A 25,791-nucleotide genomic window follows, 5' to 3' on the forward strand; every position below is an offset into this window, starting at 1 on the left:
TACCAAGAAATTTGATAACCTAGAAGAAATGGATCAATTCCTAGAAATAGGCAAGCTATCAAGATTGAATTAAGAAGAAATAGAAAGCCTGAACAGACCATTGAGAAGTGAAGATATTAAAGTAGTAATTAAAGACCTACAATGGAGACATACTCAGGATCAGCTGGTTTCATGGGTGAGTTCTACCAAAGAGTCAAGAAAAATTAACGCAATCCTTCCTAAATCCCCCAAAAGATGAAAGTTGAGGGAGGACTTCTACAACTCATCTCCCTGATACTAAAGCTAGAAAAAGCCACCACAAGAAAAATCCAGGCCAGTATCTCTGATCAACATCAATGCAAAAAATTCCTAATTAAATAGTAGCAGAATGATATCAGCAATAGAGAGACAAGATTATACTTCATAACCAAAATAGTATTTATCTGTGGGCTGCATGTTTTATTAAGTGCTCAAATCAAGTAACATGATGCATTTTGAGAGTTGAAGCTACATGCACATCTCAATACATACAGAGGAGTATTTGACAAAGTTCAACATCCTTTCATGATAAAAATTCTCAACAAGTGAAGGTATAAAAGTAAATATCCTCAACATTATCAAGACCACTTATGAGAAGCCCACAGTTAACATCACATTCAATGAAAAGCAGTAGAAGATGGCCCAAGTGCTTGGGTTCCTGCACCCACATCGGAGACCCTGAAGAAGCACCTGGCTTCTGGCTCCGGCTTGACCCAGCCCCAGCTATTGCAGCCATTTGGGGAGTGAATCAACGAATGAAAGATTTTCTCTCTCTCTCTCTCTCTCCCTCTAGTTCTTCCTTTCAAATAAATAAATTTTAAAAAAGACACAAATACTCTTCACAAGAAAAAAAACCAGACTTTCCATAAAAAGTGCTAGAGTGAAAGAATGTTTCTTTAAATTATTATTAGCAACCACTTGCCACCATACATTGAATGAAAGTTAAAATTAGAAAGCTTATAAAGGACAGGCAAATATTTCTTAGGATACCATAGCACATACTAGAGTAAGAATGGATTAAATTGTAATTCATTGAAAAACAAACAAACACTTCACCTTATTGTAAGATATTTTTTTATTGTAAGATGTTATTTTGAAAGCAAAAGGACTATCTGTAGACCCGGGGTAACTACTTGCAATACATATATCTGCAAATAGACTCATTCAAAAATATAAAGAACTCCTTCAAAGGTAATCTGTTAGCCTAGCAGTTAAGATGCTGGTCAAGACACTTGGCTTTGAGTCCCAGTTCCAGTTAATGCAGTCCCGGTTCCTGTTAATGCAGAGCCTAGTAGGCAGCTAAGTTTGACTCGAATATTTGGGTTTTTGTCACACATGTTGGAGTCCTGGATTGCATTCCTGGCTCCCAGCTTTAGCCCAGTTCAGCCCCGGCCAGTGTGGACATTTTAGTAGTGAATTAGTGGATGAGGGCTATATGTCTCTTTCTCTACCTCTCAAAACAAGCAAAACTCCTACAAACCATGAATAAAATGGTTACATTGTAGTATAGCAATAAGCAGAAAGACTTAAAATGTTTTTTTGCAGTTGAAGATTCCAGATCACCAACAGGCATGTGAAAACCAAAATATCACTGCACATCTAGTGCAAGAGCAAAAATTTAGAGACTGAAAGCACTCCGTGTGTGGGAATACAGAGCAGTTGCAAGTGGCCTGTACTTTTCATGGAAATTTAAAAAATGATAAAATTATTTTGCAAAATTTCATGTTAATTTCTACTGTTTCACCAAGCAAATCCGCCTCATCCATAAATACCTAGGAGAAACCAGCGCATATCTTCACAAAGTGCTTTTTTGAAAAGGTTCATAGTCATTTTATGCAATAGCCAGGGCTGGGCTAAGTCTGGAGCCAGGAGCTAAGAATTCAATGCAGGTCTAATAACTTGAGTCATTACCACTAATTACTTGAGTTCAAGAAGCCTGATTACTTGAATCATTATCACTACATAGCAGGATCTGCACTGGTGGGAAGCTGGAGTGAGGAGCCAGAACTGGGATTTGAAGCCAGATGCTCTGATATGAAACATGAGCATCTTTTTTTTTTTTTTAATATGGGTTGCCGGTGTTGTAGGCCGCAGCTTTAACCCACTGCACCACAGCACTAGCCTCATTATTTATTTGAAAGTCAGAGTTACACACAGAGAGGAAGAGAGGCAGAGAGGCAGAGAGATCTTCCATCCACTGGTTCACTCCCCAACTGGCCGCAATGGCCAGAGCTGCCCAATCCGAAGCCAGGAGCCAGGAGCTTCCTCCTGGTCTCCCATGTGGGTGCAGGGCCCAAGGACTTGGGCCATCCTCCACTGCCTTCCTGGGCCACAGCAGAGAGCTGGACTGGAAGAGGAGCAACCGGGACTAGAACCCAGCACCCATATGGGATGGCGGCGCCGCAGGCGGAGGATTAACCAAGTGAGCCACAGCACTGGCTATGTGGGGTAACTGACACACACATGTGACTAGTGTGTGCAGTGCATGGCCTTCACCCCAGCATCGTTGCCACAGGGAAGACCTCCACCCACCTCCTCCACACAGAGAAGACTCCTGGAGAGACAGGTGAATGCAAGCCACAGGATAACTGAGTCTCCTACTGAGAGCTCTCTGCCACCTGCCCCACCACCAACAGGAGCCGGGGCTTCCGCAGGTTGATGAACTGGTTTCTCATTTTTGCAGCACATGCAAAGCACATCCAAAGCTTGAGTTGCAGAAGTCTCAGTCACGTGCAGGAGGGCAAAACAGCATGAGGAAGCTCCATGGGTGTCATTTGGCACGTCCCAGAGCTGGGTCCTCGGCAGCCACGCAGAGGCCCAGGGGCCCCGCCTCTCACCAACCACACTGGGTGTCGTGGGTGTTTGCCCCTCAGCCCAACGTGCACCCTCCCAGCTCCTTACTGAGTAACCTGAGGGACGGAGGATTCCTGATGAAGAAACCGTGCCTCTAGGAAACAAGGAGGGTGCACTGGGCCGAGGGAAGCCTCCCGTCCAGGTCCTAGACCTGCACAGATTCTGGGAGCTGCGGAGGTTTTCCCAGGGCAGGGGAGGGCTGGGGAGGGAGGCGCTCCAGTGTGTGTGCTGGTGTCCAGGGTTTGGATCAGCTCTGGTCTCGGGTTCTGAGTTTACCATTTCTTGGCCATTTCCCATGGCCAAGTTACTTGTCTTATGTCTTTACATGTGAGTTCCTTCCCCTGAAAAACCTGAAAGTAATATCTGCATCCAATTGTTGTTGAGATCATGAATGACTCTCACTTCCAGAGTTCCTAATTCAGTAAGAATCGCGGAGTAAGACCTGTGGATGCCTCTTGCCTGAGCCTTCTCTCTGGCGGTGTGCATTTAGTCACTGGCTTCACACGCTGTGTCTCACTGGAGGCAGAGAACTTGGTGAGAGCCCCTCGTCCTTTGCTTACACACACAGTCTGATGAGTCACCATTCCTCTCCTTAGGCATCCCTTGCTGGCCAGTTTCCACTGCTAGGAACTTCCGTGAGCAACATTTCAGGCGCATTCAGTAACACACAATTCCTGGGCCCCCAGCTCTGTCTCCTGATAAATCTAACTTATTTTTCTCTTACCCCTTCGTTTGGATAAGGGTCAGCCTTCACACGAACAAAGCTGTCTGTGTCCTGGTTCTCCATGGAATCCAACAGCTCCTCTCATACCCATGGCCGGTCCTCAGTTTCTTTCACACCAAGATCCACTTCTCTCAGATTTGCGGAATCACATCCATTCCATCTGGACTCATCCATCCTATTCCTCTACCACTCTCAGTTTCCCCTCCCAGAGCCTCTGGGGCTGCCTGGGGCTTGTGTCAAGCAATGCCTTCCTTTGACAAACAAGGAAACCCTTGTCCTCAGGAGGAGGTGAGGGGCTGGGAGCTAACAGGCACCAGTCAGGCACCATGAAAAGGTCTCGCGTGCAGTTAACATTGAGGGAGGGAGATGCATGGGCCTGACACGTGCTGTGATGCTGTGTGGTTTCCCATTGTCTTCTCCTCCGGATCTCCTTTCCTTCTGCTCGGGTTCCCACAGATCCAGCCGAGACTCCCCACTGGCCCGGCAGCTCCTCCTGCTCACTGTCCGTGGAAGCCTGAGCGTGAAGCCAGGTGCCAGGCAAAGCAAGGCAGACCAGGTGCTTCGACAGCTCCTTGTTCTTTCTCCAACTCCACCCTGGGATTTCTTCCTGGCATTTGCTTCTCACCGCAACTTCTCTCTCTCATTCTTCAGGTGCCTGTAAATTTGCTCCCACTTCAAATGACCAAAAAAAGATAACATTTTTTTTGTAATATCTCCCTATTCCCGAAGTAATAACTTCTTTGATTCAATACATGTGTACATGTACTTTAGCCTTATGTCATGCACGTTATATGTACTTGGCATATGTTAAATATGGTGTATGTGTATATGAAATGCATCGATACTTGAGCCAGATTTGTTAATCCTAAGCATTGGTTGTCCCCAGCTCTTGTCCCTCATTAGGAAGCCCTTCAGCTTTGACTTTGTCTCATTTGTGTGCTCCTTTCCCCTAGATGTGCCATATCCAGTGTGCCTTATGTACCTGGGAGTTGTTTTATTTAGTTCAACTTCACTGAATATTTTTATCAACTGAGCAATATTTTTATTGCTTTTGCCCAATGATAAAATTATTTTTACTGAATATGTATAAAAATCAACCCAGATGAAAATATCTTAGTGTCTGTGCAGACTCCATCTCACCCTCTGGACTTTCTCTCCAAGGCTGTTTTCCTGCTGTCCCCTGGGGTGGGACAGAACAGCACAGAGAGATCATGGGTAGCAACGGATTCTGACAGCTGTGTTTCTCTTTTCAGAGCTGGGTCTGGATGATCCCAGAGTGATGAAGACACCTTCCCAGCTGGAGGGAGACGCTCTTGAAAGCTCAGTCACTAGTGCCCTGAAGCTCCAGATTTTGAAATGAAAACCACAGCCCATGAAGTGGAAACTCGCATGCAGACTCCTTGGCCTTCAAGCCTAGGACCCAGAGGTAATCATGTCTGCTGTCTCAGATGCACATTTTCCTTAGTACTCTCTCATGAGATTATGGCTCATTCTCCCATTCCGCTGTCCTCCCAGCAGCTGCTGTAACCTCTATCAGGTCTTGTCTCTGCTTCGCACAGGCTGCCCCCTTCTCAGGCCTTTCCATGTCCACCACCTGCTTGTAGTCTGAGCACCACTATGTCCCAGTGCTGCTGCCCAGTCTCCCTTACTACGTCCATAGCAAAACCCAGCCCCGTGTCCTCATCACGATCTGAAGGGCATCCGTGAGCCGCTGCACGCATGGTGCTTTGATTGAGAAAGGCACTTCCTTGCCTCCCCTTCCCGGCTTCACAAGTTCACCTCCTCTTTCTTGTGGGAGCACCGTATACTTACATCACTTGCACACGGATCTCCTTAGATCTGCTTTTGGGGTGCCTAAGTCAACCCCATGCCTTCCACTTCCACGTGTGACTTGGAAGTGCTGAAACCGGAGGGGGAGGTGCTCTGATTTCAGAAATGGACTAGAACCTGGGTCACAGGCAGGAGGGCCCTGTTGGGCCGGAGCGGTTTTGTCTTCCTCTCCAGATGTGTGCACCTGTGTGAAACTGCACAGTGCTTTATGCTCCACACAACTCAGCACTGCACGTCATGGGCTCATCTGAGCTGGCAACAGCTGGAGCACACTAGGTGCATGCTGAAGAGAACTCAGTTCCAAGTGCACAGGGAGGCCAGTGTTTCAAAAGGCCACAAGAGCACTATGGCCTGTCTATATTTTTACATCTACACGCACTTCTACAGGCTCATTGAAGAAACTTGAAAAAATGAACTCAGTTGAATCTGAAACCAGAGATGGTAGCAGAGCATTGAGAAGGCATTGACCTGGAAGTGGCAGGAGGAAGATTAAATCTTTAAGGCCAGTGGGAAGGGGGCTTGTGGTAGGGTAGACAGAAGCAACAGGAATTGTGTGGAATGACACAGGTCTCCTGAGGTTTTCCAAATCACGCCTTCGTGGAATAAACACCGAGTGGGCTTCAACCTGCAGGGACAGCTTGACCCAGCATTTCAAAATTCTGGTTTAAATCCAATGAGGTGGGGTTTGGTCATTGGTTATTTTTAAAAGGAATCCTCTGATATGCATCTGGGAGCTAGAGGGACACTGGATCTAGCGGCATCTCAATATTCAGCAGAGCCACGTCCCAAGTGTGGCTGCTTCGTGGAAGAGTTGCATGTGAACCATTGATAGGTTTAGAATTCTTCTCTCGAAAGAAGTGCTTCACAACCAGGAGAGAGAGAATAGAAAGAGAGACAGAAAGATGGGCTAGAACTGTAACCTCGCTGTTTGGATCAATACTTTAAAATAAAAGATACAGGAGAAATAAGTATTACACAGAAACCTAATATACAACATATAATACCTCCCTCATATCATAAGTTTAAAATTGTGATGTTTTAACTTTTCTCCTTTAAAGCCCGCAGCTCACCGTCTCCTAACGTGAATTTACACTCCTCTATTTAGTTGAGAAATACATATTAAAAATATGTTTTATCTAATTTTATTATCATGCTAATTTCCAATAAAGGATCTTAGGTCTCATTCTCCTATATTTGGCTTTCTTAATGTCCTATATGTTAGTATAATATCCTAAAAGGGAATCTTTCTAAGGGAGAAATTGAAAAAAGATGGAGAAACTCTAGGATGACTAGAATAGTGCTGCTTTTGTCATTTTCCCTTGATTAGTGACTCTAGCTGTTGTGCATAGTCTAGAAGGTAATTTTATTTCAAATTTAGTTTTAGTTCATACAAGTGAGTTTTTTTCTCTTTCACTTGGATTTTTTATTACAATGTTATAACCCATTACAACAAATAACTTGTCATACATCAAATCTTGGGGCTTAACAATTTTTAAAAGATTGATTTATTGATGGTTTATTTGCAGGGCAGAGAGTGGGGAGGGGGAGAGAGACAGAGACCAAGAGAGAGATATTCCATCTGCTGATTCACTTTCCAAATGCCTGCACCAGCCAAGGCTGCACCAGGCTGAAGTGAGGATCCAGGAACTCTTATCTGGTCTCCTACAGAGGTGGCAGGAGTCCAAGACCTTGAGCCATGTTCTGCCTCTCATCATTAGCAGGAATGCTGGATTGGAAGCAAGCAACCATCTTGAACGCGGCACTCTGATATGGAATGTTGGTGTCATAAATGGTGCCTTAACCCACTGTGCCACAATGGACACCCCATATGTGTTTCAGTTTTTATTTTATTTTATTTATTTATTTTATGTTTTTAAAGATCTGTTTGAAAGGCAGCATTATAGAGACGAGAGAGGTATAAAATGGCTGCAAATAGAGGGAAAGCCACATTGAAATAGAGGGAAAAGATATTCAAATCTGCTGGTGTGAGGCATCAAATCCTGTCTTTAAACAAGTTTGGGGTTGACTCCCAAGGCTGAGACAAAGACCCTCAATTCCTGAAGGTTTGGGTGAGACCATTCTTGGCTGCTCCTGCTTCAGCGACACCTGGCTGCAGGTGCGGGCTGAAGCCTCTTGGAGTGAAGTCATCTATGCGCCGTTCTCGCCTGGGCTTTGCTCCGTGCCCTCTGCAGGACTCTCAGGACCAGGGAGCAGGAAACCTTCATGGGGCTCTCTTGTGCCTGCAGAGGTGGGCATCATGGGGCAAGCACCGTGGTTTGCTCAAGCTGCAGACGTTGTTCACAGCCGGCCGGGCCTGGCACCTGTGATGCACCAAGCAATGCTCAGTGGGAGGAGGCGCTGCTCCAGGTCCTGGGGGACACTGTGACCTGTGCCTCTGCAGGGCATGACCAGGTGCTGCTCCGGGTCCTGGGGGACACTGTGACCTGCGCCTCTGCAGGATGTGACCAGGCACTGCTCCGGGTCCTGGAGGACACACTGACCTGCGCCTCTGCAGGGCGTGACCAGGCACTGCTCCAGGTCCTGGGGGACACTGTGACCTGCGCCTCTGCAGGACGTGACCAGGTGCTGCTCCGGGTCCTGGGGGACACTGTGACCTGCGCCTCTGCAGGACGTGACAGGTGCTGCTCCGGGTCCTGGGGGACACTGTGACCTGCGCCTCTGCAGGGCGTGACCAGGCGCTGCTCCAGGTCCTGGGGGACACTGTGACCTGCGCCTCTGCAGGACGTGATCAGGTGCTGCTCCAGGTCCTGGGGGACACTGTGACCTGCGCCTCTGCAGGACGTGATCAGGTGCTGCTCCGGGTCCTGGGGGACACTGTGACCTGCGCCTCTGCAGGACGTGACCAGGTGCTGCTCCGGGTCCTGGGGGACACACTGACCTGTGCCTCTGCAGGGCGTGACCAGGCGCTGCTCCGGGTCCTGGGGGACACTGTGACCTGTGCCTCTGCAGGACGTGACCAGGCGCTGCTCCGGGTCCTGGAGGACACACTGACCTGCGCCTCTGCAGGGCGTGACCAGGCACTGCTCCAGGTCCTGGGGGACACTGTGACCTGCGCCTCTGCAGGGCGTGACCAGGCGCTGCTCCGGGTCCTGGGGGACACTGTGACCTGCGCCTCTGCAGGACGTGACAGGTGCTGCTCCGGGTCCTGGGGGACACTGTGACCTGCGCCTCTGCAGGACGTGACCAGGCGCTGCTCCAGGTCCTGGGGGACACTGTGACCTGCGCCTCTGCAGGACGTGACAGGCGCTGCTCCGGGTCCTGGGGGACACTGTGACCTGCGCCTCTGCAGGATGTGACCAGGCACTGCTCCAGGTCCTGGGGGACACACTGACCTGTGCCTCTGCAGGGCGTGACCAGGCGCTGCTCCGGGTCCTGGGGGACACTGTGACCTGTGCCTCTGCAGGGCGTGACCAGGCGCTGCTCCGGGTCCTGGAGGACACACTGACCTGCGCCTCTGCAGGGCGTGACCAGGCACTGCTCCAGGTCCTGGGGGACACTGTGACCTGCGCCTCTGCAGGGCGTGACCAGGCGCTGCTCCGGGTCCTGGGGGACACTGTGACCTGCGCCTCTGCAGGACGTGACAGGTGCTGCTCCGGGTCCTGGGGGACACTGTGACCTGCGCCTCTGCAGGGCGTGACCAGGCGCTGCTCCAGGTCCTGGGGGACACTGTGACCTGCGCCTCTGCAGGGCGTGACCAGGCGCTGCTCCAGGTCCTGGGGGACACTGTGACCTGCGCCTCTGCAGGACGTGACAGGCGCTGCTCCGGGTCCTGGGGGACACTGTGACCTGCGCCTCTGCAGGATGTGACCAGGCACTGCTCCAGGTCCTGGGGGACACACTGACCTGTGCCTCTGCAGGGCGTGACCAGGCGCTGCTCCGGGTCCTGGGGGACACTGTGACCTGTGCCTCTGCAGGGCGTGACCAGGCGCTGCTCCGGGTCCTGGGGGACACTGTGACCTGCGCCTCTGCAGGACGTGACCAGGCGCTGCTCCAGGTCCTGGGGGACACTGTGACCTGCGCCTCTGCAGGGCGTGACCAGGCGCTGCTCCAGGTCCTGGGGGACACTGTGACCTGCGCCTCTGCAGGGCGTGACCAGGCGCTGCTCCGGGTCCTGGGGGACACTGTGACCTGCGCCTCTGCAGGATGTGACCAGGCACTGCTCCAGGTCCTGGGGGACACACTGACCTGCGCCTCTGCAGGACGTGACCAGGCACTGCTCCAGGTCCTGGGGGACACTGTGACCTGCGCCTCTGCAGGGCATGACCAGGCACTGCTCCGGGTCCTGGGGGACACTGTGACCTGCGCCTCTGCAGGACGTGACAGGTGCTGCTCCGGGTCCTGGGGGACACTGTGACCTGTGCCTCTGCAGGACGTGATCAGGCACTGCTCCGGGTCCTGGGGGACACTGTGACCTGCGCCTCTGCAGGATGTGACCAGGCGCTGCTCCGGGTCCTGGGGGACACTGTGACCTGCGCCTCTGCAGGACGTGACAGGTGCTGCTCCGGGTCCTGGGGGACACTGTGACCTGCGCCTCTGCAGGGCGTGACCAGGCGCTGCTCCAGGTCCTGGGGGACACTGTGACCTGCGCCTCTGCAGGACGTGACCAGGCACTGCTCCGGGTCCTGGGGGACACTGTGACCTGCACCTCTGCAGGGCGTGACCAGGCACTGCTCCGGGTCCTGGGGGACACTGTGACCTGCGCCTCTGCAGGACGTGACCAGGTGCTGCTCCAGGTCCTGGGGGACACTGTGACCTGTGCCTCTGCAGGACGTGACCAGGCGCTGCTCCGGGTCCTGGGGGACACACTGACCTGTGCCTCTGCAGGGCGTGACCAGGCGCTGCTCCAGGTCCTGGGGGACACTGTGACCTGCGCCTCTGCAGGGCGTGACCAGGTGCTGCTCCAGGTCCTGGGGGACACTGTGACCTGCGCCTCTGCAGGACGTGACCAGGCACTGCTCCGGGTCCTGGGGGACACTGTGACCTGCGCCTCTGCAGGACGTGACCAGGTGCTGCTCCGGGTCCTGGGGGACACTGTGACCTGCGCCTCTGCAGGGCGTGACCAGGCGCTGCTCCAGGTCCTGGGGGACACACTGACCTGCGCCTCTGCAGGACGTGACCAGGCACTGCTCCGGGTCCTGGGGGACACACTGACCTGCGCCTCTGCAGGACGTGACCAGGCGCTGCTCCAGGTCCTGGGGGACACACTGACCTGCGCCTCTGCAGGACGTGACCAGGCGCTGCTCCAGGTCCTGGGGGACACTGTGACCTGCGCCTCTGCAGGACGTGACAGGCGCTGCTCCGGGTCCTGGGGGACACTGTGACCTGCCCCTCTGCAAGGTGTGACCAGGCGCTGCTCCAGGTCCTGGGGGACACTGTGACCTGCGCCTCTGCAGGGCGTGACTGGCTCTCAGCAGTGACTGTGATGTGACTGTGACTGCCCTGCAGTGAGCTCAGGCTCCCCTACCCTGCAACTGTGGCTCTGCCTCCTTGCATGGTACAGGCCTGCAGGCCCAGCCACTGAGGGCACATCCAGGAGAGAACTGGGTGGTTTACTGCAGCCAAACAACTCGCTCTGACCACACCCTGAAGGTCGTGCGGGGTGCGCCTGGGTCACAGTGTGATGGCCGGCTTACGGCAGGCTCCGTCAGAATCCGAATCATAACACAGGACTTGTCTCTGAGTGAAGCTGGGAACGCCCTGTGGTTTTCTCTTTTGGACCTGGCAGCTCTCCACGTCCTGCCACATTAGGCGGGGTGGCTCTTGTGCACGGCATGAGGATAATCAGCATTGAGAGACAGAGGCTCCACCAGATGCCCTGGAACAGAGGAGTCAGCAGTTGCGGACTTGTTCTGCCGGGATGGTGGGGTGACAGTGTTCTTTGACAAGAAGGGCTGGAGACAAGTTTCGGTGAACATGTCTGTCTATTAACAAGGGCAGGCAGAGGGAGTGCAACTAATTCTATAGGATAAAGCTGATATTGGCGCCACTATGCTTCTCCAATCAGCTTGAAGGTCACCTAGGCTTTGGTAGCCTCCCAGGTGGGCCTTATGGGTCTGGGCCACACCTGGGAGCAGTTTACCTGATTGGTAATTACAAGGCCCCTCAATAGGAAGCAGAGGTAGGGGAAATGTGCCAGGGGCTCCTGCCTCCTGCCGCCTGCCAGCAGGCAGGCCATCCCAGGAGGCATGGCATGCCACACCCTCTTAACCTCCTGTGTGGGCTAGGCAGGCAGTCTCCCAGCCAGGCACAGGATCACCCCACAAGCAGTGTTTCCAGGATAGAAGACAACAGCCCAAGGCACCGAGGTTCCCCAAGCCGCCAGGAAGACAGGAAGGAACCATCTCTTCCTGGGCACTTAGGACCCGGTGAACCTCTGTATAAAAGGGATACTTTGTTGGCTTCCTTTAGTCCTGCTCTAGTAAGGGATCCTGGGTTCCCACAACATCCTGGGTGATGCAATCGGTCCCTCTGTTGTTCCTGTGGCCACCACAAGGGGGCGCTGTGATCCTTCCACAGGGCAATGGGCTTGCAAAGTAGAGGGCTCCCTGTGGTTTGGACATTGCCAGTCATTTCAGCTTTTTGGATCTGGAGCTGCCTGTTTTGGTCAGCACAGGTATGGAACCGTCTTGGATTAGCCAGTCCTGTCCAGGCTGGAGGACTGTCTGGGGACCCTTGGCTACTCAGCCTGGATGTCTAGCACCAGGGGATTTTGTTACCTCCCTCAGCCTGGCCAGCAAAGACCCCAGGGGCTTCTGACTTGAAAGAAACACATTCCTCCTCTTCCTCTAATACTGTGGTAGCCCATTCCTGTCAGCTGGTGTGTGTGTATGTGTGTGTGTGTAGGGCAACAGTGACCAGAGAGAAGAGGAGCTGCACACAGGAGAAAGAGGAGGAGGTGGAGGTGAAGGGTTTGGGGTGCTGGACAGAGCTGGAACAATGAATGAAGAGGGGTCCACGTCATGGCAGAGTAAGCAGCCACCTGTGATGCCAGCATTCCATGTGAGCTCTGGTTCAAGCCCCAGCTGCTGCACTTTCAATCCAGCTCCCTGCTGATGCACCTGAGAAAGCAGTGGGAGACCGAGATGGAGCTCCAGGTTCCTGGGCATTTGGGGAGTGAAGCAGTGAATGGAAGATCTTTTTTTCTCTTTCTCTCTCTCTCAGTTTCTTCCTCTCTGTCTATAACTCTGCCTTTCAAATAAACAGATGAATTAAAACAAAAAAATGAATGTGGAAGATGACGAGGAAGATAGGGAAGAGGTGAGAGGGAGGAGGGAGTGGAGGAGGGGGAATGCCAGTAAATTACAAATCCTCCAAAACTCATAGCGCCCCCTGGGGCAGGGGGAGGTCAACTGCAAGGAAGAGGAAAGCAGCACTGTTCTAGGTGGGACAGGAGCCCAGGCCCTGCAGGTGGACCGCAGGAGGCTGGAAAGCTCCTCCCTGTACTGATCCACCACAACCATGTATCCACCACGCTCGTTCTCCCCAGCAGAGGCCTGAGGGGGCGGAGCAAAGACCAATCGGGGGCTGCAGATGAAGGGTCCCGCCTCTGGGTATCCCCAGAGAAAGGTGTGGACAGGAATCCCAACTTGAGTGAAGGCCTGTGTCTAAATACTGGATGAGTTTGTGGACTCAAAAGACTTCCATAGCCTTGGCAGCTTATGACAAGAGCCTTGGGTGACTACTGACGTCATAATTAAGAGTGTCAATTGTTGGCCGGCACTGCGGCTCAATAGGCTAATCCTCCACCTAGCGGCGCTGGCACACCGGGTTCTAGTCCCGGTCGGGGTGCCGGATTCTGTCCCGGTTGCCCCTCTTCCAGGCCAGCTCTCTGCTGTGGGTCAGGAAGGCAGTGGAGGATGGCCCAAGTGCTTGGGCCCTGCACCCCATGGGAGACCAGGAGAAGCACCTGGTTCCTGGCTTCAGATAAGTGCAATGCGCCGGCCGCAGCGGGCCAGCCGTGGCGGCCATTGGAGGGTGAATCAACGGCAAAAGCAAGACCTTTCTCTGTCTCTCGCTCTCACTGTCCACTCTGCCTGTCAAAAAAAAAAAAAAAAAGGGTGTCAATTGTTAACAAGAGTCACTGTGCTGTCCTTAATGAGTTGTACTATGTGAATTAATGGTAAAACTAGTCTTTTTTTTTTTTTCTTGGACAGGCAGAGTGAACAGTGAGAGAGAGAGACAGAGAGAAATGTCTTCCTTTTTTCCGTTGGTGCACCTTCTAATGGCCACCGCGGCCGGTGCGCTGCACTGATCCGAAGCCAGGAGCCAGGTGCTTCTCCTGGTCTCCCATGCAGGTGCAGGGCCCAAGGACTTGGGCCATCCTCCACTGCACTCCCAGGCCACAGCAGAGAGCTGGACAGGGAGAGGAGAAACCGGGACAGAATCCGGTGCCCCGACAGGGACTAGAACCCGGTGTACCAGCGCTGCAGGTGGAGGATTAGCCTATTGAGCCGCGGCGCCAGCCAAAACTAGTCTTCAAACAGTACTTTATACATTGGGTGTCTGTGTGGGTGCAAACTGTTGAAATCTCTACTTAGTATAGAGTTGGTCTTCTGTAGATAAAGATAATTAAAAACGAATCTTAATGAATAGGTTGGGAGAGGGAGTAGGAGGTGGTACCGGAGTGGGAGGGCGAGTAAGGGGGGAAGAGCCACTATAATCCAAAAGCTGTACCTATGAAATTTATATTTATTAAATAAAAGCTTTCAAAAAAAAAAAAAGAGTGGAGGCCCACGAAGACCTCATTGTCCTCTGCTGAGCCTCATGGCCTGTGCTGGTGTCCAGGTGTCAGGTGAGTGCTCTGAGCTGAACCCGGCCCTCCATGCTGGCCTCAGGGGACCCAGCCCCAGAATCCTTCTCCCCAGGCCACCCTGGGCATGTCCAGCGAGCCAGATGGACCCTCGGAGCATCCTCGCCTCGAGCACATGGTGCAGGGAGCTTGGTGTCTGCTCCCATTCCCCTCGTCCCGGATTAGCGAGAGGACGCTCTGGTCCCAGGAAGACAGCTCCGCTGGCCACGGCTGCGCCGGTCCCTGTCCCTCCTGCCCTGCCGCACCTCGGGCCATCTCCGCTCTCCCGCCCCTTAGGGTCCGCCTTCGAGAATCGGGTTCTGGAGCTGCCCGGTCCCCACGAAAATCGCCCGCACAGGGAATTGGGTGGCCAGCCTGGGTCCCGGTCAACTGCGAGCCAGTCCTGCCTGTGCAGCTGCACTTGGTGCTGGCGTCCGAGGTCCCGGCCCCGCCCACGGCCCCGCGACCTGGCAAGTGACCCACAGGTCCTGAAGGTGACCCCAGGGGTGAAAGGTCTTCTGTTCAAAGGGTCGCTGCCACCAGACGGCAGACTGAGCGTCCCCTGGACGTCGTCCCTGAGCCTTGCCCGGAGTCTCTGGGCAGCTGACAGCCCAGGTCCGGTCGGCGCTGCTTGGAGCGTCAGTTCCTTCACTGTCGGGGCGGCTTGGCGTCCATGAATCGCATTGCGGGTCCCGCGTGGCCTGGCGCGTGTGGCTCCAGGGCATCGGCGCCTGCAGCCCGCAATTTGGGGATTCCATCCTCTGTGCCTCACAGGATGGCGACCCAATGCCACCCCTGCCCCTCGAGGGAGACTGGGACACAAGTCCTGCATCCATCCAATGGCCTGGACCATTGTGGCCACAGAGGGAATGAACCAGCAAATGGAAGATTCTGTCTCTCTCTCTCTCTTTCTCTCTCTCTCTCTCTCTCTTTCTCTCACTCTCTAGCTGTCTCTTCCTCTTTGTTACTCTTTTAAATAAATAAAAATAAATATAAAAATGAAACTGAACCAAGCTGTGTGCATGATGAAGCAGAGCCACATTCTAACAATATGTATCATTCAATCTTATATGTATGAATTTTTTTTTTTTTTTAAGATTTTTACTTATTTGAGAGGCAGAGATAAAGGTTCTGATGGTTCACTCCCCAAATGGCCACAACCAGTGGAGCCTCTTCTGGGTCTCCCACGTGGGTGCAGGGGCCCAATTACGTGGGCCATCTTCTGCTTTCCCGGGTCAGAGCAGGGAGTTGGATCAGAAGAGGAGCAGCTGGTACTCGAACTGGCACTCATATGGGATGCTGGTGCCGCAGGCGGAGGCTTTAGCCCACTGTGTCATAGTGCCGGCCCTTTATGAATTCTTACCAATTTTTTAATCCCTCTGTGTTTCAGCAGTCTCTCTGTGCCTTAACATGAAGTAAAACACCTTTTTACCGGGGTGAACCACATCTGCAGCCTCTGGGGAAGTCTAACTGATGTTAGGGAGATACCTGGCCCGTGAGAGGCCAGCGTACAATTCTCTGATCCACTGCAAGCTCTGGACTTGACACTTAGAGTCTCAGCGCCCAGTTTTCTCTGCAGCGGATGTGGGCAGCATCACTTCTCATGGGTGTGGTAGGAATGTGCTGGAAAACAGGAGATCTCGAATGAAACAGATAAAACCGAGCCAGGCATTTGACCAGACCCACAATCCCTTGACCTTGACAGGACCTGAGGAAATATCTGGACCGGGAGCCTTGGAATGGTGAGGTCTTGGTCTCTTACAGCGGTATTTATCCTGCAAAAGGACAACGGGCACCTAAGGTTTCGAGCTGTGGGATCTGGTTTTGCTTTGTTCCACTCTGAGAGCAAAGGAAATGCTGTATGATCAGTAGACCATGACAGCACCCTCTCTGAACAAGCAAATGACGCCCAGGGAGTGACGTCAGCAAGATGGCTGCCCAGAACCTCCTAGAGCTCCCCCCTTCCTACCCCACAAAAGATTAAACAGCGAGTAAACTACATCTTTCAGAAAAGGCGAGCAGCAGGAGCAGCGAGGCGGCCGCAGAAATCCCTTAGACAACGGAAACCCGGAAAGGCTGCACGGAGCGGGGAAGGGAGCACCCTTCCCTGCCCCCACCCCAGTGGAGATGAGCTGGGAGCCAGGAGGGGCTTCTCCCTGCAGGGATGGGTGAGCAGGGGTCCCCAGCAGCCCGCAGGCGTCTGCCCTCTCTGTTGCTGGGGAATCCTGCAGGGGCCAGGCTCTGCGGGGAGCTGAGGGGGCTCCACCGAGATAGCCCCGGAAAAGGGGCCACACTGCACCTGCCCCCCTGAATCCCCGGGCCTGAGCTGCTTCTTCTCTGCACCATTTGGGTCTGGAGCTGTTGTGAGGGCAGGTCTGGTCGGGGTGGGCAGCCATCACGTCCCTGTGTCCCTCTTCCACTGCTCCACACCATGTGGCAGTGTGCCTTCCCCAGCAACGCTGCTGCCATGCCTGCTCCTAGGAGCCCCTTGCCCCAGCACACTTGAACAGCTCCCCCCATCCACATGTGAGGCAGACCCTGCCTCTCAGGGAATCGGAGCCTTGGGCACACCAGAGCAGGTGCCCCTCCCAGCACCCCAGCTGACATGAGGCTCCCCACAAGGGGACAAAGGCTCTGCTGACCTGTGGGCCACACTCTCCAGGGCCAAGAGGATGCAGAGCCTCTCATACCAGGCAAGCAATGGGGGAAGGGAGCTGAGCGGATCCACCCCGCCCTGCAGGCGGCAGTGTCCACCTACACTGGACTGGACACCTGCAGGGCAAGCTCCTGGGGCACCTCACCTCTGGGGAGTGACGTCCTGCCTGCTCTGCTCCCCAGGTCCATGCCTAAACAGCCTCCTGGGAGCTGTCTGAAGATGCACCTGGACATACAAGGCCTTGGCTCTGCCATGACCCACCATTTGGGTGACACCACCATGTGGTGCCTCATCCCATGGTGCTTGAGCTGCCAGCAGGCCCTGTTGGTTCTAGGGCCTGGATTGCAGCTGCCCCTGGCCCTCTGGACTGAAGCCCTGGCACCACCCCTTCAGCCCTGGAGCCATGGCCATGCGTGCCCAGACCCGCAGGGTCAGAAGCACACACACATCCCAGTCTGGTGGGCCAGAGCCTCAGGGTACGCCTCAGAGCACAGACTGCTTTCCCGAGGGATTTGCAGTTCGCGGTTCAGGTGTGACAGTGGTCCTGCAGACTGAGCCTGGGCGCTCAGCCCCACAGCTGCTCTGAGCACCTGTGCTCTGGATCAGGGTGCTGTGGCTGCCTGGCAGTGCCAGTGTGAGAGCAGTACCCTCAGCTAGGAGTCCTCACTGTGAGCAGGACAAGGCTTGTGGGATATCTAAAACCCTTGTCCTGACAAGTCTTAAAATGTGCAGAGGTAAACTAAGTAAGGAGATCGCCCTCCCTAATGTGGGTGGGCCACAACCAGGGAAGACCAGGACAGAACAAAGAACCGAAGATGGAATCCTCCTGCCCAGTGGGTTTGCTGGGCACTGGGTTGACCTGCTGTGGACTCCTGCTCTACCTCCTCCTTACATTTCTCTGTCTCCACCTTGCCAATATGGAGAATTTCAGCCTCCAAATCTCCTATGCAAATACCTTAGTATTCATATGTAAATCCTGTATGGGATCTGCTTCTCTGCAAAGTCCTGATCCAAGGTTGTGTTACCAAGAATTGGGGCACTGCTCTCATAAATAACCAGAATTAACCGTGGGCACGGCATTGGATCTGAGTCCTATGTAGAGATTGTAACAGTTTTCAGGGCAAGCTGGAAATTTGTTCCTGGATGGTGATTCTGGTAAAGGCTCAAATGAAAATGGTGGCAAAGGCAACCATTATCATATAACCTGGCTGCAGTGTGTTCTAGGCTTTTCTGGAAGTTAGACCTTGCTGGAAATGAAATTGGATTTTGACTTGGAGATATAGCATTGACGTGTTGTGGAAGAGACCTGGTTCCTACTAACTGCGGATAGAAAACTGTGAAAGGAGCATGATGCATTGAAGAAAGGATGTTAAGCAACAAGGCACCCTTGGAGGTGAACCAGGCAGCTCTCACCAGCCCCATCTTTTCCTCCTTTGCAGACTGTCTGTCTACAGGGCCCTGGCTGGTCCCAAACAGCCTCGCCTATCAAGTCTCCAGGGCTGGACCTGGTTGCAGATCAGGTTCCCTAGCGCACTGTACACTTGCAGGAAATGGATTCCCAGAACATCAAGGAGACCAGTCGGGTGACCAGCAGGCCTCTGCACAGCAACGGGAACACCTCTCTTCCACCCCTTAGGCAGGCACTCCCTTTCCTTTCCGAAGCACCATCTGATTGTGCTTATTATATTTGTTGTGAAGTACCTATCCACTCATCGTCACCTGTCAATTGCGAGAGCACCAGTGCTCCTTTTCCATAGAGAGGCAGCCTTGCTGCATCACCAGCCCTGCCTTTGGCCCTAACAGGTGTATATGCCCTCAGTCAGTGGTCAGGTGCAAGGATGACACACATCACAGAACCTCCTTCTCCTTCACCCGGAATTCATCTTCCGCTGCCAGAGTGAGGCACCTTGTAAAAATCAGAGATCCCTCCTCTTGCCGTCATGTGAAGGAAGATAAAGATTCTGTTTTAGAGGCCGGCACTGTGGTGTAGTGGGTAAAGCCGCTACATGCAGTGCTGGCATCCTATATGGTGCTGGTTCAAGTCCTGGCTGCTCTTCTTCTGATCCAGCTCTCTGCTGTGGCCTGGGAAAGCAGTAGAAGATGGCCCAAGTCCTTGGACCCCTGCACCCATGTGGGAGACCCGGAATAAGCTCCTGGCTCTTGGCTTCTGATTGGTGTAGCTCCAGTCATTGCGGCCAATTGGGGAGTGAACCAGCAGATGGAAGACCTCTCTCTCTGTCTCTACCTCTCTCTGTCTTTCAAATAAATAAAATAAATATTAAAAAAAGATCCTGTTTTAAAAGTCCTAACTTCATAGAACTTTAAACATACACAGCATTTTGTCTTAGTTTTATTTCAGTGGATAGTGGCTGGGCATATATGGACTATTTGGTATTTGAAATGTGGTCAGTGGGATCATGGAACTTAATGTTTCATATTATTTAAATGAGAATTCATTGACATGCAAACATAAAAGCTGAAGCAATACAAAATGTGTTCCATTGAACAGTATAGTTATGTAGCATTACGTTTCCCTTTCCCTATAGCAGTGTATAGAATTGATTTGTATGCTGTCTCCTATATGTTTTTTAAAGATTTATTTATTTATTTGAAAGTCAGTTACACAGAGAGAGAATGAGAGGCAGAAAGAGAGAGGTCTTCCATCCGTTGTTTCACTCCCCAATTGGCTGCAACAGCTGGTGCTATGTTGATCCGAAGCCAGGAGCCAGAAGCTTCTTCCAGGTCTCCCACGTGGGTACAAGGGCCCAAGGACTTAGGCCATCTTTACTGCTTTCCCAGGCCATAGCAGAGAGCTGGATCGGAAGTGGAGCAGCCGGGACCTGAACCGGCACCCATATGGAATGCTGGAACTGCAGGCGGTGGCTTTACCGGTACACTGCCCCTGTTCAGTCTGTAAAATGTAGCTCCTAGAAACCATGTGTGGCTTACATGTTATACATCACTGGCTTCAGATTCTACCAGAAACCTAGAGAAATTACAGAGGATGGAAACATGTGTAATTGATATCAGGTGCTAAAGTAGGAAAATCCAGGTGTGGAAATGCTCAAAATACAGGAGACAGTGAAATGAAGAGAGAGAGAGAAAGAGAGAGAGAGAGAACGAAAGCCAGGGGGAATTTTGTACTACAATAGCTTTTTTTTTTTTTTTTTGACAGGCAGAGTGGTCAGTGAGAGACAGAGAGAAAGGTCTTCCTTTGCTGTTGGTTCACCCTCCAATGGCCGCCGCGGCCGGCGTGCTGTGGCCGGCGTGCTGTGGCCGGCGTGCTGTGGCCGGCGCGCTGCGGCCGGCGCACCGCGCTGATCCGATGGCAGGAGCCAGGAGCCAGGTGCTTTTCCTGGTCTCCCATGGGGTGCAGGGCCCAAGCACCTGGGCCATCCTCCACTGCACTCCCTGGCCACAGCAGAGAGCTGGCCTGGAAGAGGGGCAACCGGGACAGAATCCGGCGCCCCGACCGGGACTAGAACCCGGTGTGCCAGCGCCGCTAGGCGGAGGATTAGCCTAGTGAGCCGCGGCGCCGGCCCCTACAATAGCTTTTAATATATATCTAACTGATCCTTGTTTGTGGATATCATTTGGATCCTGACTCAAAGAAACGAAGTTGAAAATAATAGTAAAAAGCTTGAACATTGACAGTCAAGTTTCACATTAAGACTTTTTTTTTTTTAAAGATTTACTTATTTGGAAGACAGAGTCACACAGAGAGAGGGAGAGACAGAGACAGAAAAAGAGGGGGAGAGAGGGAGAGACAGAGACAGAGAGGGAGTGAGAGAGAGAGAGAGAGAGAGAGAGAGAGAGAGAAAGATCTTCCCGTCCGCTGGTTCATTCACCAAATGGCTCAACAGTTGGAGCTGGGTCCATGCAAAGCTGGAGGTGGGGCACAGAGAGCCTGCAGTGCTGCCTGGGGAGGGAAAGAGCACTGGGCAAGATGAGAGAACAGCAGGAAGATGCAGCCTGGGATGAGACCAAAACCTTGACCAGAAGCAAGGTAAGGAGGGGTGAGATCTGCCTGGATCTACCAGGTAGGCACTGACTCCTCTGAAGGTGCCGCTCTGTTCTCTTTGCCTCCAACCCAGAGCACCATGCAAAGGGGAAAGCAGATTTGGAGAGGCTGAGACATGGAGCCCTTGGTGGTGTGTTCTAGTTAAGAGTGTGGCAAATCAAAAGCAGGGATCCCCAGCACCCACTCACAAAAGACCCAACTGTGCAAGCAGAAACCCAAGCAGAATTTTGTCACTGGCCACCGCCAGGACTTGTCACCCTCTCTGGATTGTGGTGCGATACAGATGCTGCTGTTGATAAGGTGCCATGGACCCTCCGAGATCACTCCAAACACGGAGGCAGGGAACGCATCTGGGGAGCTGCAGTGATCTGCAGAGAGGCCAATAGCAAGGAAAATACTTCCTGGAGGGACGCCCCTTATAACACAGGATTTCTTGTTATAAAATGGGCTGTCCTCATTGATCGTGCATCACGGGGTGCATGCACAGATGTTCACATTGATCAAGTTCAGGCGAGCAGAGACAGCAATAGATCTTGGCTTCATTCACTGGGATTCTGAGAGATGGGACTGTCCTTAGAAAACAGGGGTAACTCTTCGAATCTCACCACATTCAGAGCTTTCTGTTCAGAAGTGCCATTAGCGCATTCTTCTTGGAATACCCAAAAGCTGATCACAGACTGAGGGGCAAGTGAGTGCTAGAGGAATAAAAGGCACTGATATGTTTCCAAAACAAGAATATTATTTATTTGTTAGAAACTTATTTATTAGAAATTTAGGTTAAAAAGTACCGGAAGAAGAAGGAAGGGCCATGGAATAAATGATGAGCTTGTTAAATAACTGAGCCTGTATTATCTATCAAACGACTGTGGATCATTTGGTTTCTTTTTTTGTGGATTTCCTGATTTTCTTTCCCTTGTGTTTTTTACTTATTGGTGTTTCCAGGTTGGGTGTAAAGCATTTTATTATCACTTGCCTGAAAAATACAGCAACCAGTGAGCCAGCAAATAAAATCACACGCAACATCATCAGGGACACAACCTCAACTGGTGCAGACACATCACTTCTGGTCCGTCTTGGGGACCCACTGTCAATGCTCCCTCCATTCCCCATCTCCTCACAGAATGGAGGAGCCCAGCCATACATGCAGTGGCAGTTTTTATTATTGTTACAAACACCCCGGCCATTGCACTTCTCAGGCAAACAGTCAAACTTCAAGGTTGAGCTATTGACACAAGTCCTGTTAATGCATACCCGGTCCTCCCCACAGGAGGTGCCATCATTTATCACTCCCAGGTCAGGTATCCCCAAGGGTTCCATGGATAGGTGATAGCCCGTGCCCCAGCACATGAGGTTTTCTTGCTGCAGATAAGTGGAAATTATAGTTGTGTGTTCAGGCAAATCAGGAATGCTTTTTACGTTTATGCACTGTAGCCTGCCACATATGGAGTTTTCCTTATCACATTTTCTATAGCTACTAACTCCTATAATTGCACAGTTACCATATTGATTTCCCTGTAAATTAACTGCTTCGTAGCACTGATCAGGAGCCTCCTTGGCATCAGGCCCAAAAATGCTCTGGCACTGCATGAATCTGGACCGGCACCCCTTTCTGAAACAGAGGCCATGGTATTTGCAAGGGGTTCCATCCTGTTTATAAGTGTCATTTGGACAGAAGCTTGAGGTTCCGTTGCAGTACTCTGCAAGATCACATTCATTCTCTTCCTGCCTACACACATATCCAGATGGACGAAACCCACAGGCGTGACAGCAAAGACCAATGCTACAGTTGGCACCATGTTTCAATTTACAATTTGGTTCACAGCACAGGTCTTTTCGACATTCCTCTTTTGAACCACAATCACACTCCTCATGGTCTTCCAGAATTTTGTTTCCACATCTCTTAATCACATAACCTAGTCCTGGGATATTATTTAGACAATTTGCTCCGAGAGATATGAATTTAATATAAAAGATGTAACTACAATTACTAAACCCAGTACGCCCTGTCCCCATGATGCAACTACGCCTACCCTTGCATTGGCAATATTCTTCATCATGCTGCATTCCCAAAGCATGGCCCACTTCGTGGGTAGTCCAGGTGGCAGGTCCAAGGACATTCTCATCTAGAAAGGTACTTACAGATCCGGCGCCAATTTTAGAACACACTTTCCCCCAGGACCAAGCAAGAGCATCACTGTACTTCCTGTGGACATACAAATGTGTCCAATCTGAAGGAAGTCGAGGATATAGATCGGTTCTTCTGTATACCAAAAATCTGCTTAAAACTTCGGATAAAGTGGGATAGTCAAGATACACTTTGTTAAAATCTGTCCATACCTCAAGGGCTTTCAGCGTTATTCTCACATTGATTTCTTGAAAGTAAGTGTCCATAATTGCAGTCAAAAGAATGGCATCACTTATGACTTGAGAAAGATTACTGTTCACAAATTTATATCTACCCTGATCAAAGACCATGACCAACTCCAAATACTTCTGGTGTTTGTAGGATTCGGAATAGTCCCTGAGTGCATCCTTAGGCCTGTGCCTGCGCATCTGCTGCTCTACTACGTCATCCGTCAAGCCACAGGTCTGGTTGCTGGAGGGCTCCCTCTTCAGGAGGTACACGACATGTTCGAAATGGTGAGCGTCCTTGAGGGGCTCCATCTGGTACTGCTGCGCATCGATGTTCAGTACGCCTCGCAGACCTCCCATGCAGGTAATTAGGGTGGCGTCAGAATCCTCAGACTCTTCCACGGAGCCCAGGTAGGCGCAGTCCCTGGGCATATACGGCTGGTCCTCCACCAGCTCTCCCACTTCTGTGAAGGAGAAGACGCGCAGATGTGGCGGAATGAGAAGCTGCTTGGGCCGCAGGTGGAGGACGTGCTTCTTGCCTTTTAACCGCAGGAGGTAGGACAAGGGACTGGCCGCACCCTGCTTCCCTGCCCGGAAGCTCAACTTCTTGGGGATGGTGATTTCATAGGAGTCAAAACCCCATTCCGGGAGAAAAATTAAGTCGTCACCAAGCGAGTCAATAAGGAGCGTGGCCAGAACCAGCACCGGGAGCGAGCGGCCTCGGGAGAGCAGGGTCGGCGCGGACCTCATGGTCTGTTCGGGACTCGCCTCTGTGCTCCAGCCAGGCGTGGCCCGAGCGACTGCAGCCTCGCGGCTCACACCTCCATGGGCCGCGGCTGGGGGCGCCGGAGCGCCGGCTCTGGGGGACCGCACCCTCGCCGGGCTGGTCCCGCCGGCTTTGCCCGCAGGCGCGCGCCCTGGCCAACGCATCCAGTTCGTCCGCTGCGAGGTGCGGTTGGGCGCACGTGGAGGGAACGAGGAAAGGTTGCACGAGGATGAAAGGGAAAAGGGAGTCACTGGCCGGTGGATAGAGAGGGGGCAGAGAGTGGGGTCGGAAATGGAGGAGGAATAGAGGAACTGGTGGACAGGAGAACTCGTTATAGGCTCCTCGTGTCTTCCCATAGCCTGCCCTTTCAGCCCGTGTCTGTACTCCCTAGGACACAAGGTTGGAATCGGAGGATGTACTGGCCACTGTGCCCTCTTCAATGGACCCGTGCACCCTTTCAACATTTCCACCGACGTGGCTTGCAGCAAAAATGACGAAGCATCAGAACGTGGGAGCCTGGACAGTGCAGGGGACTATCAGTGTGGACTCTCCATCCCCTACCCAGTCCTCTCGCTCGCAAATAGATGAAATTTTAAAAGTGAGTTAACAAGCTATGAAACGACATGGAGAAGCCTCAAGGCCTATTGCTAAATAAAAGGAATCACTCTGAAAGGGTTACTACATGCTGTGATATATATATATATAATTTTAATATTTTGTGTTTTATGTATCATTATATATTATTTCTATATTTCTATATATGTGTTTCTATAATTAAAACTATAGTAGCCAACATTTATTAAGATCCTTTGTACAAAAATATTCTAAGGGCATGTGCATTTACCAACTCATTCATTGAATTATAATAAAATAATAAAATAACCTGGCTCTAATGGGCATTTGGAAAGTGAACTGGTGGAAGGCCCCCCCCCACCTCTTTCTTTCTCTCTCACTTTCTGCCTGTCTCTGTCTTTTGCTTTACAAATACACATGAAAAAAATATATATATATGTTTTAAGTCACAGTATTTAAAATAGAAAAAGAAAGCAACCCTTGAGATGAATGGGGGCACAGTAAAGCTGGGGCACTACTGGGCTAGCTGATCTACCCCAAAAGATTTGTGCATGTTGCCACTGCAAAAGCAAGTTGTAGAAATCAATTCACATTTAAACTAACAACTCTATCTATTAAATAAAACATGGCATATAAATATGCAGGAAGGAAACTTTCAAACACCTGATACTGTCAATGAATAACTCTTGAGCTGAATGTGTCGGTAGAGACAAGAATGCTTGTTTTTCATTTTTGCTCCGATATTTTTGTATGAACTGAATATTTTTGGTAAGAATATATTCACCTAGCACCCATGGAATTGAAATAAGAAACGAAAGTAGCATAAAAAAGGATTTTAGTTTCATTTATAGAGTTATGGCATCATAGTATGGGGGAAAAACAGTATGTCCCACGAGTGTGATGCTTTGCTTTCCTAATAGCCTGAAAGTTTATAATGGCAGGAGCTATGTCTACACAGGTCATATGTATAGCCCTGGGATCTCGCATAAGTCTTCTCCCAAAGAAGAATCTTAATAAAAGCCTACTCACCAAAAAAAGCAACTTAACAAATGCTTGTTGGATTTAATTGTACCTTTTAATAAGCAAAATGATCTTCAGAGATAACCTACTCCACTTACAATGCATTCTGGAGGAGGAAACTGACAGCTGATGTCGAGATGCCTCCTGGTAGCCAATGAGGTCACAAAGC

At 51.5% G+C, this 25,791-nt stretch overlaps 1 protein-coding gene across 1 annotated transcript; it reads right to left on the bottom strand.

Moving 5' to 3' along the window:
* Nucleotides 1-11,190: 11,190 nt before the first annotated feature.
* ADAM30 (ADAM metallopeptidase domain 30) lies at nt 11,191-24,013 on the bottom strand. Its single transcript, XM_008264579.4, has 4 exons — nt 21,838-24,013; nt 14,501-14,701; nt 11,837-11,991; nt 11,191-11,367 (listed from the first exon to the last, which is right to left on the bottom strand). The coding sequence occupies exons 1-4, from the start codon at nt 24,011-24,013 to the stop codon at nt 11,191-11,193; spliced, it is 2,709 nt and encodes a 902-aa protein (XP_008262801.3).
* Nucleotides 24,014-25,791: the final 1,778 nt, after the last annotated feature.

The sequence above is a fragment of the Oryctolagus cuniculus genome, chromosome 7, assembly GCF_051225735.1.
Source record: "Oryctolagus cuniculus isolate XC-2025 breed Fujian yellow rabbit chromosome 7, ASM5122573v1, whole genome shotgun sequence".
Classification (NCBI taxonomy): domain Eukaryota; kingdom Metazoa; phylum Chordata; class Mammalia; order Lagomorpha; family Leporidae; genus Oryctolagus; species Oryctolagus cuniculus.

Coding starts and splice junctions, on each gene's coding strand:
- ADAM30 (XM_008264579.4), bottom strand. CDS start 24,013: ATGAGGTCCGCGCCGACCCTGCTCTCCCGAGGCCGCTCGCTCCCGGTG. Junction 14,702..21,837: donor CAACCTGGAAACACCAATAA/GTAAAAAACACA, acceptor GTCACTTGCCAG/GTCGCGGGGCCGTGGGCGGG. Junction 11,368..11,836: donor GACTAAAGGAAGCCAACAAA/GTATCCCTTTTA, acceptor CCTTGTTAATAG/ACAGACATGTTCACCGAAAC.